We start from the raw sequence: 22,402 nt of genomic DNA on the forward strand, positions 1-22,402 counted from the left end.
TCTCCTGAGTGGGGGGCATTTATAGATTTACAGGACGTATGCCTCTTTCAAGAGACATGGGCAAGAGAGGACCATCGGCGTGTAGGATTCGATACATTTGCAATCGGGGCGAATTGGAAGGGGAAGGGTCGCCCGTCAGGGGGACTACTTATTTGGGTGGCTTCCCACCTGGGCTGTAAAGCAAGGGTTTTATCAACTAATTCCTTAGACGTTCAATGCGTACTCTTGGAATGGTCTGATGTAACAAAATTGGCATTGATAAATGTCTATTCAAGACCAATGGGCATAACAAAAGTGTCTAGTACTATCGAGGAACTAGTGCTGTTTCTGAGCACACTCCCCAAGGGCACTCAGTATGTGGTCGGGGGAGATTTTAACTGTCAATTTGAGCCCCTTCCATCATTCCTAGAAGGTACATCCAATGAGGAAGATAAACAATGGGGAATCCCAAAACTGGCTGGCCCATCAGTGAAGTCCTGGTCGCCATTGGCAATGCAAATCACTTGCCTAACCCTAGCGAATTCTTTAAGGGCTTGCAATGGTCGGGTGAGCGGTGATATTCCACCTAAACAGACTTTTAATAAACTGGGGCATAATTCCAGACTGGATTATATATTGGTGGAAATCTCCGAATGGGACATTTAAAAAATTTCACTCCCGGGTCTCACCACCCAAAAACAGGGCGATGGCGACTGTGTGGACCTGAGATTGATTCTATCTACGAACCGGCGTAGAGTTCGCTGGTCCAAAATTGTAGGAAATTCCCAGGACATCCAGAGGCTATACGCTAAGGTTGCTCCGGTCTTGCAAAAAGTTGACAACCTTATACACCATTCTCTCTTGCCTGAGGAGACTCATAGAGAACTTGGTGTACTCCACTTAGAGATGTGTAGCACTTTAGCTGATGTTATGAACCCGGAGCAGAGGCAACGCAAAGGCAAAAGAAGGGGGACCTGTGCCCCATGGTTTAACGCCGCATGTGGAAAAGCTAAAACTGATCTACTAGCGGCCATGAAGCAGCAGCATAATATCTCCTTGGTAAGATCTAAGAGAAGGGAGTACAAATCCCTCATTGCCAATGCCAAGACTGAATGGGACTATGCTAATTGGGCAGACATGACTGATGCGCTCAAACTCCAAGATGCTAGGAAATTTTGGCTGATTGTCAAAAATGGCTCGGCTGACCCTACCCTGGCAGTGGAGGCCAATATTGCATCCAGTGTGTGGGAGGATCATTTCAGATCTCTATACACTGAGGCTGACATGGACCCTAATCAGCCTCAAGTTGATCCGACGACAGGCTCGACCCCTACGCCACTCCTGGACACAGACAAATTTAGTCTGGCAGAAGTAGGAGCAGCTATTGCTAGACTTGCTACTGAAAAAGTCCCCGGGTTGGACAAACTCCCTGGTGACCTATTTAAAAGTGAACCTATGATTTGGGTCCCATATCTACGGGTTCTATTTAATGCAATCCTAGAGGGGATGCCGGTGCCTGCTACTTGGCTGGGGGCAGAGATTGTTCCCATCTTCCAGAAGGGTTCTTCTCTACACCCAGCCAACTACAGGCCTATTAGTTTAATAGACGTCCCCCAAAAGATTTTTGCTAGGTTGATCTTGGACCGTCTATTAGAATGGACCCAAGATCACTCAGTCCTGAGCCCATATCAGGCGGGGTTCAGGACTAAAGTGTCCACTGTAGATCAAGTCTTTCGACTTTCCATGATATTTTGGAAAACGGTACAGCTGGAGGGTGGCAGCCTCTACACTGTATTTGTTGACCTAAGAGCGGCCTTCGAACTGGTACCGCGTAGGAAACTCTGGTCCGTGCTCTCTGGTCTGGGGGTGCCACTACACCTATTAACTATGATTGTCAGATTACACACTGATAATTACGCCCAGGTAAGATGCGGCAGGGAAGGGATATTGTCCAACAAATTTCCCGTTGACAGGGGGGTTAGGCAGGGCTGTGTGCTTGCACCGACTCTGTTCTGCCTCTTTGTCAACGGGGTAATAGAGCATTTGAAAGGGGTTGAGAATACTGATGCTCCCAAACTTGGAGGCAGCAGGGTGCCCGCAATTATGTTTGCGGATGACACCCTGCTCCTCTCCAAGTCTCCAATGGGGATTCAGCGAGTTCTCAATGGCTTTGAGGCATTTTGTAAAGACCATGGTCTCGAGATCAATGCTTCAAAGACCAAATATATGGTCTTCAACCCTCCATCTCGAGCTCGCTCTAATCCCTCTATTGGATCTAATACGCTAGAGAGGGTCCGAACCTTTGATTACTTAGGGATCACCCTAAATGAAAAAATGTCGTGGGTACATCAACGGGAGAAAGCGCAATTAAAGCTGGCTCAAATAGCAGGCGGAATTACCAAACTAATTGCCAAGAATAAATCTACCTTTAAGCCGGTGGGTTCCGCCCTAGGGATTTACAGAGCACAAGCTAGGGGAGCAGTTATGTATGGAAGTGAACTCTGGGGCCACACGTGCAACCGCGATCTGGTAGTAATCGAGAACAATTTTATCAGACAGCTCCTATCACTTCCCTCTAGCACACCTCTGCTGCCTATTAGACTTGATCTGGCCCTGAGACCCCTGGACGAAGACATGGGCCTGCGGCCCCTGTTATTTTGGCGCAGGATTTGGTCAGTACCTGAGTTAGCTAACTATAGGTTAGAACTGCAAGAAATCCTTACTCTCCCAAACATTGGGAAAATTCCATGGCTAAATTTTATTAAGAAAGAATTAAGGAAATTAGGGATCCCTACCTTATGGTCTGACCCGCTTACATCTTGTCCCGGGGTTACGCGGAGGCAGCTTATCATCCAGTATCAGGAGAGTAAATTGGCTACCCACATGCAAGGAACTGCCCCTGGCACCCTAACGTCATCATTCTTAATAATCAAGGACAGCTACAGGTTCGAAACTGTTTTAGATACCATAGCCCCAATATTAATCAGAAAACTGTATCTCCAATGGAGGTATGGTAGCCTACCATTACGGGCCCTTACTAGTAAATGGGCCGAGCCATCCCCGTCTCATTGCCCAGGATGCAAATCTGAACAAGAAACTGATTTGCACATATTGTTTTTCTGTAATGCGTATGTGCAGGCGCTAAGAAAATGGATTGTCCCACTATGTAAAAATCTGGGCTTCTCCCATTGCCTGCAAGCATACAGGGTCCTAAAGACGGATCTTTCTGGGCATATTGTCTTTGTTTTAGCCAAATATTTGGGGTCCGTGTGGTATAAGAGGAGACATCTTTTAAATGGGGACCTATGAAAAATGTTAAAATGATAAACCCTGAGTTAGATATTCTGAGAATGTCAAAAGGCTGTTCCTTGTATTTGTATAATGTTTCTATATGTTTTAATGCTTGTATATATCTTAACATTTACTGTTTTAATGTTTTACGTACCTTTTATGGCACATGATGCCGAAATAATGATGATGATGATGATGATGATGATGAATAGTGACTGGGGGGGAGCGTCGGAAAAGTTTCAGCGCTCCGTCCATCATCTCCTTGTGTTTACTTTGGCAAGAAGAAGTGCCAGAAAGAAGGCACCGAACGATAGGCTGTCCGTTATCCTAGTAAGGTTACCATTATTATTGAAATGTTGGTCAAAGCTCTACAACAGAGCAAAGAATCTTATCCACTTTATATAACCTGGAAGGGGTCGGAAAGGCCATTCATGAATAAACGTTGTATGATGTATAAATACAAAAGAGTTTACCCTGTTTGCCTGCTCCATTCAGCACAAGTATCTCATAGTATAGACGAGCCAATGCAAAGCTTACAGCTGCAAATATTATTTCATCAACTAATATTTGAAAGTTTTAAACTCCTAGATTTAGAGAAAAACGGTATTTATGTATGATAACCAATAGCACTTTGACCGACAGAAGACATAAACAAAAATGTACCGTGATTTGGCATCTTCGGCATCACGCTCCAGTCCTTCAAGTTTTGCCTGGTATTCGTCCGTGTCCTTTGATTTCATCCTGGTCCATTGCAAAATAAAGCACAACGTTTGACTTCTATTAAACAGGTGAAAGCAAAGTGGATCATCTGTTTCAGTTCTCATATAAAAATAGCACATCCTGGGCAGATTAAACATATAATCCCTAGTGTTTTGTTCACTCCATGTGATTCATCATTTCATCCTGAGGGTGCTGGAATCCCCGCCCCTCCCCCCAGCATTCCCAGCACTAAATTACATGTCAGTATTTGCTTCAGAATACATACAGTCTGTACATCCCCGGTGGTCCAATTATGTTATTCCAAGAAATTTAGCATTTCGTTCTCAAAATCACTGCATTTATTCTCCGGTGACTCAGTATTTCACCTCCAGTGCGTCACTCTTTGCTGCAGAATAGCTCTCTGAAATTGTCTCAATTTTCTACGAAAAGACTATTCCTGTTCCCTAGAAAGTCATCACCAGTGAGCTATAAACCCTTTGTATGACATTTATATGTTCATTTTTGCGGCCCAGACCATTATTTATAGATGTAATTCTACTTATCCATAGAATGTAATTAACAGAAGCCACACATATTGTGTGCAGTTCTCTGAAGTTTTTAAGGGCCTAATTGCCATCCCCTGGGCTTTGATTGTTGTGCTCCTGTCAAGCTAATTCACATCCTATCACCACTCAATTGATAGCCAGGGGCGGCTCTAGGCTCATGGCGGCCCTGGGCAGGGAGCGTAGGTATGGGGCCCCGGAAGAGGGGGTCAGGGCGGGGCGGAGCACGGAGGCCAGTCAAGAGCGGGGGTCATGGTGTTTGGAAGTGGAACAGAGACGGAGGCCGCCAAATCCCTGTCAGGGGCTGCCACGCAAATATGTATCCATTCTCAGAGGATTATTATATTAAGGATATATATTGGCGTGGTGGCCCCTGGGGTTTGGTGGCCCTGTGCAGGTGTACAGCTTGCACATGCCTAAGGCCACCCCTATGATAGCGCTCTATTCTGCATCCCCAATACCCCAACACTACATCGTTAATATCCTGGCATGTCCACTGCCAAATGCATTTGTAAAAGCATCTTCCTTGCCTCTCACAAATTTAATCGTAATTCATCCCCAACAATTTCCCCTCAATGTGAGAGTATTTCCTCCAGTATTCAGCAATAAATTCAGAAAGCCTACTAGGGGCCGTATTACAGATGGTGCCCCCAGGGCACTCTGCTATTATAGAAGGGGACGCAGATGTTCGTTCGTCCACATCTATAATACCAATAGCGCTGGCACACTAAAAGCGCCATCGCTATCAACAGAGGGTGGTCCCTCATTTGCATAGGGGCGCTCCCTATGCAAATGAGGAAATTAATTTGCCTCTGCGCCCGTGCCATATTACAGATGCGGGCACAAAGTCAAAGATGCCCTCAGGAAGCGCACTGTCAGTACGCCATTTAAAACGGACAGCAGCCCTCTTCAGGGGGTAAAGGGTGACCCATGGGCACCCCAGACATCCCCTTGCAGGCGGGTGCAGTGACTGCACCCGCCTGCAAGGGAATCTCTAATCTCCTTTGAAAGTGCAGGCGGGTGCTGCCTGCACTGTTAAAACACGGATCGGCTGCTCTGCGTTTTCACAGGAATGTGCTGCCCCGAGGGCAGCCAAGGCCGGTGGTGGGAGTACCTGCAGGCGGTGACATGGGGAGGGGGAGGGGCAGGGTGGGCGATAGTAATGTATGGATTACAGAGTTTAACGGGTAAGTAAACATATAAATAAATAAAACGAAATTTGTTGCGCGCACTGTATCGCATTTGGTTATGCACTGCCCGGTAGGTACTCCCACCACCGGCCGCGGCTGCCCGAGGGCAGCCCGAATTCGCGGCTGCCCTGGTGGCAGCGTATACACCATATGGGGTGCATTATCAATGTTTGCGCCCAGCGCACCGTTTGAAAGTTGCGCCGGGCGCAAACAGTGATGATAGGTAATACAGGTGTTTCAAAGTGTCTGTGATTATCCTATTCTATTTTATGTGCATCGTACGAGAGCTTACATTTTTAGTAGTTTACACTTTTTTTTATTTAAAATATTAGAATATAAAAAAAAGTCACAACAGCAGAGTGCACACATAGGCCAGTTTAATCGTTATAAACAAAGTTAACCTAACCAGCACGCTAATTAGAGGAAAAAGGAAAAGTAGTACACATTCTTCTAAAAAAAAAAAATTGCCAATAGTATGATAAGACAAGTACACCAAAGGAACACTTGTATTCATATGCCATGAACGTACTACTCCAATCAATCAAAATGTCAAACAGTTAAAATGGTTTAACCTTAAGTATTGCTCAAAGCACCATGTGCATCGCCACTTGTCTGACTTTTGAGGGACCAGTTAGAGTCAGTCCTGTAAAGGGGGGTGTAGAGATAAAGTAGCTTTAGGAAGACAGATTTGTGAGAAATATATGCACTACTGAGCTTCAGTTCTTTGCATTGCGTTGTTTATTCAAAAGAAAATAGATGCAGCGGTACAAAAAGAAGGGGCTACGTGCATCAAAATTGTAAATTGTGAACACCTAATTGCGAATTCCTGAGGATCGCAATTAGGCAATCGCAATTTACAATGTATGAAACTCAAAGAGTCTCAGATAGCGATTCCTAGGGGTTTGCAAATTGCTCTACCTCCTTAATGTTAAAGAGGTAGATCGAAATTTCCAAGCCCCTAGGAATCGCAAAAACCCCGGGGATGGTGGACTGCTGAAGACAGCAGACCACCATGTCCGTGATTGCTTTTAAATAAAGCAAGCTTTGTTTTTTTGTAAAGCAGCCCGTTTTCCTCAAAGGAAAACAAGATGTTTAAAAAAAGTAAAATTAAAAGTTTTCTTTTCATTTTTTAAGATATGGCAGTGGCCCATGGGACCACTGCCTGCTCTTAAAAAACACAGTAAAAAACATTCACAAAGAGGAAGGAGTCCCTTGGGAACCCTTTCCCATTTACAAATGGGTTAGGTGGTAAAATGCAAATGCTTTGCGACCGAATTTCGGTCACAAAACAATACTACATACCAATGCATTTTGGTATTAGGAAGGGACGACCTAAACATGTCCCTTCCTATTAACGATTCGCAAACCCATTTTGCGATTCAGTAACAATCCCAAAATAGGGTTTGATGCATCTGAAAAGCATTTATTGCGTTCGTAATCGTCGGATCGGCCCATTTACGAAGGCAAAAATGCTTGACGCATGTGCCCCAATGAGTCTTCATAGTGCTGAACAGAACAAGATGTTGGTATAAGCATCACAGAACAACTTATGGTATCAACTTTAAAAGAATGAAACAGCATTTGTGATTCAAAAGTGTGACCCAGTGAAACAGCAAATGCAGTAACCCACGGAGCTATCTGTCACACCATGTGACGACACTCACAATCAGTGCAACATCCAGCCCAGATCAGAGGCTGTGTAGTGCTTATAGAGAGCATTTGCTCTCAGATACACAATTCATCTCCCGAATGCATCATTGTTTATCAATCTGATGGTTTGGTGTAACCGAGGACTAAATTGAGACACAAGGAACTATATGTGTCGGACAAGGTTTAAAGCACGAATTTAAAGTCTTATTAAAAAATAGTTATTTCAATCCGTTGGATGTTGGATCTATGTAATAACATGTGAAAACGTCTCTTTGACAAATATTTCAAAGTGTTTGAGCTACTATTTCACAGCCCCTACGTTTCACACAAAACACACTCCAACGCCAAAAATAGTAATTCTATTTTGATATAACACTGTCTGCCACTTAAACGCAAGGGCTATTGTGGATATACTATTAAACAATTCGTAAGGACTCAATTATCCAAACTGGGTTGGCAGAATGGAAGTTTGAGTCCCCATTGCCATGGCTAAAAATTAGGATAACGATGGTGGAGCAGGCGCTCCCACATGGAGCTCTAAGGGGGTAAATACCTTGAGCTCTGGTATCGTCACTTTGCCCCTTTTTCCTCCATCAAGATACTGCTCACCATACCTCAGATGCCATTGGTTCCTGGAGTCGGCATTAACTCTGGATGGGCAGGGTATGCTTAAGCAGTTGGATGTGATGCTGTTCGTTTCATGCTGGCCCGAGGTGCAGCATCAGGGCAATGCCCATAGAGTTTGGCAGGGACCTGGGATCTGGTGCATAGCATTAGAGTTTTGGTCCTGCGCTGGGCAATGAAGCTTGAATGTGGGGGCTGAAGTGCTCCCTCAGTAGCCATTCCCTCACGGTTGTGGTCCCTTCTGGGTTTTGGTGCTATCAGAGATGTGCTATGGAACTCCCTGCGCAACGGGAGAAGAGAAGGAGTAGAGGGATGATCCACCACTGTGAAGGGGTGGTTGCGCTCCTTTTTTGTGTTCTTTTGGGGTAGAACTCTGTGAAGGTAGCCATCAAGGTCTCTCATGTTGAGGCTGACCCTTTAGGGTTTTTAAACAGCTAGATCACCACCTTTCAAAATAAAATAAAACAAGTTTGCTATTACAGAATGGTGGAAGCCATCTAGGAAGAAAATATGGCTGCCCACCAGTCTACCACTACTACTTTTTCAACTCAGTTCAACAAGAAAATCCTAATACTGAAAAATAGTATTATGATTTGTCACTGTTGGGCTAGATCTGCTTTGATGTGGCGGTGTTGGTAATACCTTACTTTTGGCATTGGTATAAGGGGAACTTGCTCTGGCTGGTGGCAGCTCCATGGTGAAGTGGAGATTACTGCCAAGCAAAGACAAGGTCTGATAATCTTCGCCTCACAGATTTCTGACCTGCCTGTTGGCTAATAATTTGCCACAGAAACTGTCACTCTGACTCAAATATATATTTTCCTCAGGAGCCATCCTCAATCCTGAAGTTTTTATGTGCTTTAATTTTTTTAAATATATTGTACTGTTCTTAGCAAAGAACTCTGTCACACAGTTGAGTCTTCTTCACATGACTTATGACATTTTTTCAGGCACCCTGACTATATTTTGTACTTTTACAATCTTCAGTGCAATGGATGCATGATGTCCTAAAAAGGGATTTCAGTAGTGCCAAACACTAGGGGTTGTGCAACTGATCACTTCTTACCGCATAAATATGCAACATATTCCTGAAATAACTTTTACAAGCTGTCCTGGGATCGACTGGAAAACTCACTTGATCGTGGCCTGTTATAAATCGAGGCATTATTTGTGAGGTCTGCACAAACAATATGTCTACATTTGTCCTTTACTGGGAACCTAACACCCCATTGTAGCGCTTGACTCTCAGAGGGTAGCGTTGCAGAGCAGTCTAAGGCTTACTCAAGGGAGGTGGTGTGGGCTAGAATGTATGACGTTACAACACATACTTTTAGCACGCATGCCTTTACAACGCGGTATTTACAACGAATACCTTTACAACGCATAGTGCTTTGGGGCGCTGGATAGTGAATAGTTTAATTTACTATTCCAACTCCAGTCCCCGTGGATGGTAGGGGAGGTGTTGGATAGTAAATTAAATCTATTCCCTGTCCTAGAGCGCCCCCCAGCGCAATGCGTTGTAATGGTTTGCGTTGTAAAAGTTGCGTCGTAAAGGCACTGCGTGGTAAAAGTTGCGTTGTAAAGGATGTTAACCGTGGGCTAGTAATCACCATTTACATGTGCGCAGATATAACACTCCATAATTGATTGTCCAGTCTGTACTTTGCTTTATAAAAAAAGGAAGAGTACATTTATTACTCACACTCACTACTCAATACTATGCATCAATTTGCAAATATAGATAAGCTGTTGGAAATACTTTTTGACATTGCATAACATCCCCACCGCTCCCAAAGGGGGTTGGGGGTCTAGTACCACCACTTCCATGTATGTAAATCATCTTGCCCCCAAATGCAGCGGGTAGACCATAACCTGGAGCGAGGGCCCTGCCCACTGGGACCATCCCAGTGGCGGCCCACCCCATCATCTTAACAAGCATTTATAGTGGGAACTGCTGCCATAGTGAGACATAACCCTGACTGAGCATCTCATACTGACCCTACAGTATAGCCACTTAAATCACAGTGGCTGACAGTTGGGTTGTTCAACTAATGCAGTAGCAAGAATACATAGCTGGCATCACTTAGAATGGCAGTACTTATTATATCTGGTAACATGTATAATGCAAGTCAATCACAGCTCCTAAAAGGCATCACATTTATAATCACAGAATTATGCAATTACAACCAGGCAAGCTGGCAGGAATGTCTAGCACCACATTTCCAAATTACTTATCATTTCACATTTTACATGTGACTTCCAGTCCCCATTAGGAACAACATCCTGTAAATGCACCATTTGTACAATTGCTGTTGTTGTTGTATAAGCTTTATTTTGACAGTTCACATCACAAAAGCTATAAAAAAACATTTTAAATAAGTTAAAAAAGATATATATAAAAAAAGTTCATTTGATGAAGTGGCATATTGTAGACAAGTATATACAACCAATCCGTCCGAATACCCTACTGCAGCCAATGTGCAATATGCTGCCCAATAAATAAAGCTATCAGTATCATGAGCATACAACATGAGGAGGTAAGAACATACATAAAATACATTTTAAAATAAGGGCAGCATAAATGCTAAAGTGCTACTATTAAAGTGCATTGTTAGACCTGGCATCATTGGCGTGAGTCTCCCTTCTATTTTTGACGGATTGCCTCCTCTGTTTTGATATGATTTTGCTGGATTTATGCTTTAGGTACTGTGCCACTGCTAATCAGTGCCACAGTGCAATTGCTCCCTATGTTAAATTGATATACTAATTGGATTCCATGATTGGGTTATTTGATTTCTCTGTCAGCCCCTAGTACAGTGCACCATGTGTGCCCAGGGCTTGTAAATCAAATGCTGCTGGTGGGCTTGCAGCACTGGTTGTGCCACCCACAGAAGCAGCTTGTAAAGTGTGTCTCAGGTGTGCCATTGCAAGGCCTGTGTGCAGTCTAGCACTGCCATGTCGACTTGGTCAAGTGCACCCACTTGCCGGTCCCTAACCCTTCCCTTTGCTTCATATTAGACACCCCTATGGTAGGCCCAAGGGCAGGGTGCATTGTAAGTATGAGGTAGGACATGCTCTGATGTGTGTAGCATATTCTAATAGTGAATTACAGTCATTTTCGTTTTTCACTATTGAAGGCTACCTGTTCTCATAGGCCAGAATGGGCGTTAGATTATTACATTCTTATAATCCTAACTGACTCAGGGAACATGGTGGAAATTGGAATTTAGTATGCCTGAAATCAGAATAATAAAATACATCTTTTAGTAAAGTTTATTTTAATATTCTGTGTTTGCAAATACCACTTTTAGAAAGCAGGTATTTGCTTGCTTAACCATTGAGCCTGCCTCTGCTGGGTTGTGTATTCCTTGTCTGGGTTTGTGTGTGACAGGGCAGGGGGATTCCAGGAGACCGGCTGGGGCAGCCCAGTGGTGAATAGAGAGATCTGCATCTAGATGGGAGGGAGGAGTTGCACCTGGGACCTGAATAGGGCTGGGCCTTCCCTCTACAATGCTGGCTCCACCTCCTGTGGCGCGTCTGATGTCTCTGCCTGCACTGTGAAAGGAGAGAAGGACTCATGTCAACAGAGTGCTCCAGAGCTGAACCTTCCCACCTCCTGTGGGGCGGCTGATGTCTCTGCCCTGCACACTATGCAGGACACACACTCGACCCTATCTTCACTTCCAGCAAGCATATCTCCTTCACTCATACCACACCCCTCCACTGGACGGACCACAGCTGTATCCACTTTATCTACAATAAGACCTCGACCCACAACCACCCTCAACCAACTCTGCGAAGAAATTGGAACAAAATCACCATCGACCAGATCTCCACATCGCTTCTTCAAAAACCCCCTGCCTATTCAACGAACCCTAACCAAGCCGCCATCAACCTTACACATTGGTTAACCCAAACCGCCGACAAATTAGCACCCTTGAAAAAACATCAAACCAAGCAAGGTAGCAAGAACGCCCCCTGGTTCAACGACGAACTTAAGAAATCCAAGAAGCTCTGTCGTTCCATTGAGAAAACTTGGAAAACAGACCCAAACACTATCACCCAAGCCGCCTTCAAAAACGCCACCCGCAAACACCACCAACTAATACGGACAGCCAAGAAATCAGCACTCAAAGACCGACTAGACAACAACGCCCACAACAGCAAGGAACTTTTCAACATCATCAAAGAATTCACCAACCCCACCGCCAGCTCTAACGACATCACCCCCTCTCAAGCCCTCTGCGACTCCCTTGCCTCATTCTTTCATAACAAAATCGCCGACATCCATAACAGCTTTGATAACACACCTGTAAACCAATCCACCCCACTCACCTCCGAACCGTTACCCCCTCCGAATATCCTTCTCGAATGGAACCCAATCACCACAGAAGAGACCATTCGCCTGATGAACTCCATCCACTCAGGATCCCCTACAGACCCATGTCCCCATCACATCTTCAACAAAGCAGACTCCATTTTCGCGCCCCATCTCCGAGATGTCATCAACTACTCCCTTAACTCCACCACATTCCCAGATAGCTGGAAACACGCCGAACTCAGCGCCCTTCTGAAGAAACCCACAGCTGACCCCAACGAACTGAAAAACTACCGCCCCATCTCGCTCCTCCCATTCCCTGCCAAAGTCATTGAGAAAGCCATTAACAATCAGCTCGCCACCTTCCTCGAAACTAACAAATCACTCGACTCCTCACAGTCTGGCTTCCGAGCCAAGCACAGCACCGAGACCGCCCTCATCGCAGCAACAGACGACATTCGAACACTACTGGACAACGGAGACACAGTCGCCCTTATCCTCCTTGACCTCTCCGCGGCCTTCAACACAGTCTTCCATAGCACCCTTATACAACGCCTCAGAAACATCGGAATTCAAGGAAAAGCATTGGACTGGATCATTTCATTCCTCGCTGGAAGAACTCAGAGAGTCCGCCTCCCCCTTTTAAGTCAGAGGCCTCCGAAGTCATCTGCGGCGTCCCGCAAGGATCATCACTCAGCCCCACCCTCTTCAACGTCTACATGAGCCCCCTCGCAACCATCGCACGTCAACACAACCTCAACATCATCTCCTACGCTGATGACACTCAGCTGATCCTCTCACTCACCAAAGACCCAACCATCGCCAAAAACAACCTACACGAAGGGATGAAAGAAGTAGCCGAGTGGATGAAGCACAGCCGTCTAAAACTGAACTCGGACAAAACGGAAGTCCTCATCCTTGGCTCATCCCCTTCCGCCTGGGACGACTCTTGGTGGCCAACGGCCCTAGGAAAAGCCCCCATACCAACGGACCACGCACGGAACCTAGGCATCATCCTGGACTCCTCACTCTCGATGACCAGACAAGTCAACGCCGTCTCTTCTTCATGCTTCAACATTCTACGCATGCTCAAAAAAACATTTCGCTGGATCCCCACCGAAACAAGAAAAACGGTCACCCACGCACTGGTTACAAGCCGTCTGGACTACGGAAACACCCTTTACGCCGGTTCCACCGCGAAACTACAGAAAAAACTACAACGCATCCAAAATGCTTCAGCCAGACTCATACTAGACATCCCCCGCACAGACCACATTTCTGCTCACCTGAAAGACCTTCACTGGCTCCCCGTCAACAAGAGAATAACGTTCCGTCTCCTCACCCACGCACACAAAGCCCTATACGAACTTGGACCTGATTGTCTCAACACGCGCCTTTCCTTTTACACCCCCACCCGCCAGCTGCGTTCGTCCAACCAAGCCCTCGCTGCTGTTCCGCGCATCCGCAAAGCCACCATGGGAGGAAGATCCTTCTCCTACTTAGCGGCCAAGACCTGGAATTCCCTTCCCATCCACCTCCGTCTTACTCAAAACCACCTAGCCTTCAGAAAACAACTTAAAACATGGATATTCGAGTAAACCTCCCCCCCCTTCCTCAAGCGCCTTGAGACCCTATGGGTATGTAGTGCGCTATACAAATTCTGACTTGACTTGACTTGACTTGAAAGGAAGAAGAGTCATGTAAACAAAGTGCTCAGGAACCGGTTTGGACTAGGCAGAGGCCTCTCTGCCTTCAGAGAACAAATAATTTTGGGGTATAAATATTGGGACCCTGATCCCAAGAAATTAGATCACTTCTGGAACAAGAAACCTTTTTGCCAAGGAGAAGAACCAAGGAAGCTGCAGGAGTTGTACTGCCCCTCTGCCAGTGTGCTGTTTGTCAAGGGAAAGGAGAAGGAACTTTGTAAGGACTTTCATCTACAGAATATTCTCCAAGGGCTTGAACTGTGCTTGCCTCCTGCTGAAGCCTCAGGGACAAAAGACTTCACCTCCAGCTCCCTCCTGAATTTCCTTGCTGGGAATTCTGACTCCAGAAACTTGCATGCCGCTGGGAGCTGGAAGCGAGACGCATCGAGAAGAAGCGTTTCGCTGCCACCGCTGAAATCATCGCAACGCCGGAGAAGCGAGCCTTCGTACCATCTCCCTGGAAGCGTGTGTTCATCGAAGCTGTCTGCTGTCGCATCACCGGAGAAGCGTGACACCATTGTGACAGTCGCCATCGCATCACCGGAGAAGCGTGTCGCAGGGCCTGTCACGGCTCCAAAGTACAGCGACGTCGCAAGGCTGCCAGGGCGCCATCGCATTGCCGCATCAAGGCGCCATCTTTTCGCATCGCAACCGGATCGTCGCATCACATCAAGGCGCCATCTTGCGCACTGCAATGGGCCCGCAGGCCGAGAATCTACGCATCACCTCCGCACCAGTAAGGCTCACGACAAGTCCCCTATTCTGCGCAAGCATTGAGGAAGGACGCAACCGTTCCCCCGTGTCACGGAACCAACGCATCTCCCCTTTTGCGAGCCTTTTGTTCACTTTGCGTTACGCATCCAGGTACTTTGTTGAGAAATTTGTCGCATTTATCATCAACTTGAACTAAGAGACTTTAATCATCTTTTAAGTAATCTTAAATGTAGTATTGTGGATTTTTGTCGTTTGTGGTCTTGTGTTAAGTCTATATAAAGAATACTTATTTTTTTACAAAACCTGTGTTGTCCATCTGTAGTGTTTTCACTGTATTACTGTGTATATTTACACTGCCTCTGAGATAAGCCTGTCTGCTCGTGCCAAGCTCCCAAGGGGGTGAGCAGGGGTTATTAAGGAGTGTAATCCCCTTATCCTGACTTATAAGTAAGGGTCCCTATTTGTACAAAGGTGAATACCATTGCCAACTAGAGACCCCCAGATCTAACATGCATCCACAAATGTGCCCGGTTTACAATCACCCCTCATATGAGAATTATGGGTAGGCTAAAAACAGTAAAGTGCACAAACAAAAATGTATAGATAAAACATAGTTTTGCATCCTAAGAGCTCTCTAACAGCTTTGTACATATCTCATGCTGCAAGGTACTACTGTGTTCCTGCCTGGATCTTTCGTCCTATAAACCAAGCATGACTTAAAAACTTGACCACACTACAGGCAAGGAGCAGTCTAGAATCTGCAATTGCACCTCTTCATCTCTAGGGGATGTCTCTCAAAAGACATCCCAAGTTCAGCCCTGCACACCTTGGTGCAGTCCTAAACACCCGCGCCCAGCTACAGTAAAAACGTTCTAGCAAAAGGCTGGCTTTGAAGCATGGCTGAACCCTTGAGTGGTTGTTTCCTTTAAGTCCCTAGAGACTTAAGGGCGGACTTTCCTCTCTTGTGCTGGGGGAGTCTGCATTGCTCCTGCAGCTCCCCCTGTACCTTTGCACACAAATGCCGGTGGTCCCATCCTCCTGGCGCCACCACAGGTCGAAACAAACAGGTTTCCCTGCAGGCTTCGTATGCCTAGCATGGCATTATGGGGCTCTTTCAAACTTTGCGTGAATATCCTAGCAGTGGCTCTCCCGCTGCTCCGGGGAGAGCCGCGCTGCCTCAGTAGGCAGCCTCACGCTGCCTTCCCAACGCTTTGGGGGCCGGGTGCCACCCGGGCACCCCACCTTCAGGTATGTGAGGGAGCAGCTCGGGGAGCCCACCCCCGGCTGTTACCGCCAGCTTCCCGACTGGCCAGCACCCTCGTGTGCTGCCGGTCGGGCATGCCTCGGGGGAGTGCAGTAGCACTCCTTCCTCTCACTACAGGGGAGTGCGGTGGCACTCCCCCTCCTCTCCGCTCACACCAGAGTCCAGAGTTGGGGATCCCAGGCCCACAGGGAATTCCTTCAGGGGGCGCGACGGCGCTCCCCGGCTTCTGTTTCGGCGGGCCTGGAGTTGTGGGTCTCGGGCCCCAGGAATTCCTTCACGAGGAGCACGATGGCGCTCCCCGACTTTCTTCTTCATGAGAGGCATGACGGCGCACCCCGACTTCTGCAGGGCCTGGAGTTGGGGGTCGCGGGCCCCTCGCCCAATTTCCAGGGGGGCGCGATGGTGCTCCCACACCTCCGTTCTCGTTGCGGGCCAGGGTGGGCTCCTGGCACCCTCGGGGGTGCTTTTTCACTCTCCGACTTTACTTCGAAGAAGGCCCAGGGTGGAGAGCCTGGGCCCTGCGGTACCTTCACGTAGGGCGCAACGGCGCTCCCCCACCTCCGTTCTCGTTGGGAGCCAGTGTGGGCTCCTGACACCCCGAGGGGTGCCATTTCACTTTCCGACTTTACTCCAAGGGAGGCCCAGGGTGGAGAGCCTGGGCCCTGCGGTACCTTCATGGGGGGCGCAACAGCGCTCCCTGGCTTCACTTTCTTCTGGGGGTAGCCCATGGGAACTGACCCACCCCCGGGGCACATCCAAGACTGGAGGTGGAACCCCATGCACATCGTTGTCAGTGTGATCAAAGGTCAAAGATCACCTACCTTCTTGGGGGGCATTTCTCAGCCCCCAGGAGACCAGTTTTTACAATATTGGCCTCTTGCTGCTGCTGGGGCTAGCCCTAGCCACCTGGAGCACTTTTCACCACCCTCCTTGCCTACAAGAGGGTGACTATGCAAGGAGCTGTCTTCACTAGCTCCCTGCACCAGCCTTTCTTCTGGCTCTCCTTCTGGGCCTCTCTTCTCCTTGTGCAAAGGCCAAGGCTTCTCCTCACTGGCCTCGGAATCCCTCAAAGGTGCAGGCCAGAGGCCTGGGACAGTCAGGGGGTTCCTCCTTCCTCCTTCCAACTGCCCATGGCGCCAGGCTCCAGCACCAGTCTTCTTCAGGAAGACCACACTGCAGAGAGAGCTCCTCTTCCTGTGTCAGACCTTTTAAAAGAAATTGGAGGGGGCTGGCAGGAAGGCACATCTGCCCTATAGAGCAGCGACACATCATCTCTCTACCCCTGCTCCTTCTTTCCTGCACAGGCCTCTGGAATACTTCAAAATGGCGACATCCAGGATCTCATACCACATGGTCTCTGAAAAGCCACCTGCTGACTTCATGGCCAGGGCCCTGAAATGCTTCCAGTGAGGGGCTAGGACTCTGATGCTACAGTTTTGGAAGGAAGTTAATTAATCCAGCCTGGCAGGGTCACACCCGGCCAGGCTCTGGTTACGAGCTGAGTCCGAGGAATATGACAATTCTGGATGACCCATAAACAGAACAGATATGGCGTTGGACTCAGCAGAATACTTCTTTTTACACAACTTACAGTGTACTTTGGTGCATGTCTGAAATTTGTAGGCCCTAGGTAACTGAAACAACCCCATGTGATCTGGGTCTCCATAGGATAGTAATGGAGTGTTCCTACAGTGAAACAGTAAAGAACACTGACTTTCCCTTACATGCGTCTCCCCACAAAGCATATTCCATGTCACCACCCAACTCTGCATAATACCTGCCACACTATTCAATCTGTACCTGATACTGGGCTGCGCACGACAGGAATCTCCCCCGTACAGCCCTTACACTGGTGCACACACGTGTGCACATTTGTCCACATGTAACCAGGCTGGTGCCCCTTAACCTGGCTGCAGCGCAGCGGCATTCTTTCACAAGGCGGACACCGGTGAAATCCACATGCAGTTTATTTCATTATAGTGGAGAAGTGTGGCTCACCGGTTAGAGGAGGCAGACCCTGATGCAGAGGTCAGACCCGGGGACCAGGGTTCAATTCCCGACGCGGCAGGGTCTTGAGCTCATAATGTCCACGGACTAGATAATTCTCGCCTCGGTGCCTACTCGAATCGTGGGTTCACACTCTGCAACTCTGGGCAATAGCTTGCTTAATCTCCACTACGGCCCCACCGCGATGGGATGCCTGGTCTTCACCTTGGGGATGCCCAGTAGGGGTAATCTCGCAGGGAAAGACCAGGACGGGTTCCCAAAGCAAGCGCCTTGAGGCCTTACGGTGATAAGGCGCTATACGAGAGCATATGATATTATGATTTTTATTATGAGTTCATGGTGTGTGAGTTCCAGCATATGAGGCTCTCCCACAGTAAAAGCTCAAAAATTAGGTGTCCAAAAAGTGATGAGAAATGAGGAAAAACAACCAGAGCCCAAGGCAGAGGTTCCAGTGTGAAACTGTTGTCGCTGTGGCGTTTGCAATATTTGTAGCTCCAGCTCCTCCACTGATTTTTAGAGAGCAGCCCCTATTCAATTAACGTTCAACTAAAGTTAAAAGTAGTGATTGGGTTTGACAGTCTTTGTATGGTAAGCCCTGGCACTCCTCCCTACCAAGCTGGTTTCCTGGAACCTTGCTGGCATTAAAAATAAATTGCCATGTCCAGAGTAGTGTAGCATAATGGACCGATACGATCTATGTTTGTCCCAGGAAACATGAGCTATTACACTACAGTTTCAGACTGGTTGTGTCAGTTTTGACTGACCTGATCACTCCTCAGGGAAGGGCAGACAATCGGGGGCCTTGCAATTTGGGTAAGAACTACTGTGGCTTGTATTTCTAAAGTTATAGATCTTGGGTCCACTGATGTGCTATGTGTACTCTTGCAACTCCCTCATGGGCTTACATTATGGTTGTACAATGCTTATTGTTGGCACGAAGGTAACATGGTTGGTTTAACTGCTGTAGATATAATCAATATGCATCTTTCATCTCCCCCAGCTGGTGTATTTAGAATTGTGGCCTGGGATTTTAATGGCAATTTTGAACCCCTTTGCATTTTCACTGACACACTTAGCGGAGAGGAGGACTAAGTATAGACAAATTCGGGAGCTTACACTCTAACCAATCAAACAAGCATTTGCAATGCAATAGGGCTCGCATTATTAAAGTTTGAGCTATTGGCATTGCTAAATAATGCAACACCAATAGCTCAAACTTTAATAATGCGACTGTTCGGTCGGAACTGTCAATGCAGGGCAATAGAAAGAAATAGAGTTGCTAGCGAGATTTAGAACAAACAATGCCATACTCTCACTAACACAGAAGTGAAAGATACAAATATAAGAATGGCCACAGGAATTATGTGAATATGCAGCTGCTGCATTTTCCGCATATACATAGTAATTTACCGCATTTGCTATATAAGCCATCATCTGCTGCATAATCTGCAAAAGTTACCAAATATGCAGCAACATGTTTTGTTGTGCAGTGAAAGTACCTTCGCAAAGGTTGATTGGTTACCTTTCTGTTTATTAGGTCGAGGACCGTAGGCTGCGCTTGCGCAGTTCGGTCCGAAGATATAATGTTTTTTAGTTAGGGGGCTTGAACCCGCCCCTCTTCTCCATTGGCTGGCCTCGTAAATGCTGGCCAGCCATTGGAGGAGAGGGGCGTCACTCCCTTTAAGCCCCGCCTTTTTTGGATTCGGGGGCGTGTTTTTTGTGTTCTTTCTCACCGTGACGTCATCCGTCACTCAACAAAAAACACGCCCCGAATGCGAAAATGGCGGCGCTTGCCTCCCAGACTTTACACTCCCCGTCACCCTGGAAAAGAAAACTTCGGAGCTCTGCTTCCAGGCTGGGGCCCTCCCCGGAACCACCATAGCTGGTACCAAGGTGAGTGAACAAGGCCGTTGCTTTTGTTAAGGGATTATCGGCAGAGTGGAGCGGGCCGGCTGTGAGCAGCGCGGGAGCAGCGGAGGTGTCTACTGCAGTTAAAAAACTTGTGAGCTGAAAACTTGTGAGCGCAGATGGATGAAAGCGCAGCCGGCTTAAGGAGAGTAGGCCGCTGTAGTGCAATCAGTTATGTCAGGTAATCTGTCAGTGCTTGCGTAAAGCGCTCCAATTTATTTCCTGGCTATGGAGTCACCTCGTTTATTGAATGTAAACTTTTTCCAACATAGCTCCTGCTGAGCTGTTCCGTGCATTCTCCCGCGCCCTCTCGTCATCAAAGCCCCTCCCACAGTCCACACCTAATCCCTGCAGACTCATGCCCTTCGAGATTTCCCAACCTCTGAGACTGCCTCCCAGACTTTACACTCCCCGTCACCCTGGAAAAGAAAACCTCGGAGCTCTGCTTCCAGGCTGGGGCCCTCCCCGGAACCACCATAGCTGGTACCAAGGTGAGTGAACAAGGCCGTTGCTTTTGTTAGGGGATTATCGGTAGAGTGGAGCGCTGTGAGCAGCGCGGGAGCAGCGGAGGCGTCTACTGCAGTTAAAAAACTTGTGAGCTGAAAACTTGTGAGCGCAGATAGATGAAAGCGCAGCCGGCTTAAGGAGAGTAGGCCGCTGTAGCGTAATCAGTGATGTCAAGTAATCTGTCAGTGCTTGCGTAAAACGCTCCAATTTATTTCCTGGTTATGGAGTCACCTTGTTTATTGAATGCAAACTTTTTCCAACATAGCTCCTGCTGAGCTGTTCCGTGCTCACGGCTCTGTGTTTTGTATGTACATGCCGTTATGTCGATCACGCACATGTGCGTACTGTGTTCATGGTTCGTTGTTGCAGAAACATGTCGTGTTCACAGGGTGCTTATTTTGTATGCACATTCAGTATGTATATACAATATCTGCGCCTGGCTCATTCATACATGCGTTCTTTGCTCACATGTTGCTATTTGTATGTCTGTTTATTTTAATTCTCAGCTACAGATGGCGAAATGACTTTTGTGGACTATACCAGAAACTCAATGGGTTTAGAGTTAGCTCATTGCTTACTTTTGGTTAATTTTCTTGTCACTCTTGTTATCTTTCTTATGTGATGGCTTTGATTGCATGTCTTGTATTTGAACCTCCCTGGAGCTCTTTATCATTCTTTAATTATTTTGTGGTTGAATAACTTGTCGACTACTCACTTTCGGAGAATTTCTATTTTCTTTAAGAACTAGACAAGAGTGCACCTTCCCTTTTATTATGATGTTTCTCTCTCAAATACCCTCCTACGTGCTCAGTGTTACTACCGCGTGTTTCTTGTGCTTGCTCCCCTGCCCCCTGGTTGTGCTTGCTCTCCCGCCCCCTGGTTGTGCTTGCTCTCCTGCCCCCTGGCTGTGCTTGCTCTCCTGCCCCCTCGTTGCTTGTGCTTGCTCTCCTGCCCCTGCCCCCTCGTTCGTTTTGCTTGCTCTCCTGCCCCTGCTCCCAGTGTGTGGGTGCTAATGCAATAGGTCTCGCATATGCAAATGATTAAGCTATTGGCAATGTAAATGACAATGTCATTTATTTATGATTTAAAAAAAAAAATGTCACGAGCAATGCCAATAGCTCTACCTTTAATAATGCCGAGATCATTGCATTGTGAATGCTTGTTATGAATGCATCTGGATGTTATACTGGTACTAATGAGATGAAACCTGCATCCAAACAGTGTTAATCATTTTAAAAATGACAGTAATTAAATAATACTACCAAAAAATGTGCTGCATAATTTGTCTTTTACTTAATTTGGACAGCACCGGCATCCATTATGGTCCTCAACGCCAAGGCCCTGGAGTTAGCCGGGCATTGGTTAACAGCATCTCTCAAGGTATAGAACAGGCGACAACTGCCCCACAATGGAAGCTGCATGAGGACTTCAGTCATTGGGGGTTCGCACTACTGCCCCCATCTGTTACTACACAGACCATTGCAGACACGCATAAACTTGTCCCTTAAACAATCTGTAGTATTTTTTGGCTCAGTTTTTATCTTCCACTTAATAACATGTCATGGTTTCTTGTCAATTTGGGAGTTTGCCCTGCATTAATTTGTTTTAATTGCTATCTTTAATTTCACCACACTTTGTTTTTGTTTGTTTCTTTTTAGATTTAGCTAGGTCATTTCAAGAAATAACATTCCTACATATACAGCCCTACTGTTTCACTTTTACAACAATTCGGGGGTTTATTGCTTCAGATAATACTAATGATGTGATCTTCAAAACTGGACACAATAATGTAGATACATCCTTTAGTACTGGACATGATACTCCATACGCAGCGTCCAAAACAAAATAAAATAATGCAGATGCAGCCCTCAGACGTGGGCCTAATACTTTTGAGGTGGCCTTCAGAGCTGAACACAATACTCCTGATTTGGATTCCAAAAATGGACACAATATTCCAGAGGTGGACATCAGAAGTGGACAGG

General features: G+C 46.8%; 1 protein-coding gene across 1 annotated transcript in view; it reads right to left on the reverse strand.

Moving 5' to 3' along the window:
• LEKR1 (leucine, glutamate and lysine rich 1) overlaps nt 1-22,402 on the reverse strand; it is a 635,278-nt gene that overhangs the window by 128,831 nt on the left and 484,045 nt on the right. The window contains exon 8 of the mRNA XM_078665467.1: nt 3,934-4,011. Coding sequence (XP_078521593.1) covers nt 3,934-4,011 — 78 coding nt within the window. The remainder of the gene's footprint in view (nt 1-3,933; nt 4,012-22,402) is intronic.

The sequence above is a fragment of the Lissotriton helveticus genome, chromosome 11 (genome assembly GCF_964261635.1).
Source record: "Lissotriton helveticus chromosome 11, aLisHel1.1, whole genome shotgun sequence".
Lineage (NCBI taxonomy): Eukaryota > Metazoa > Chordata > Amphibia > Caudata > Salamandridae > Lissotriton > Lissotriton helveticus.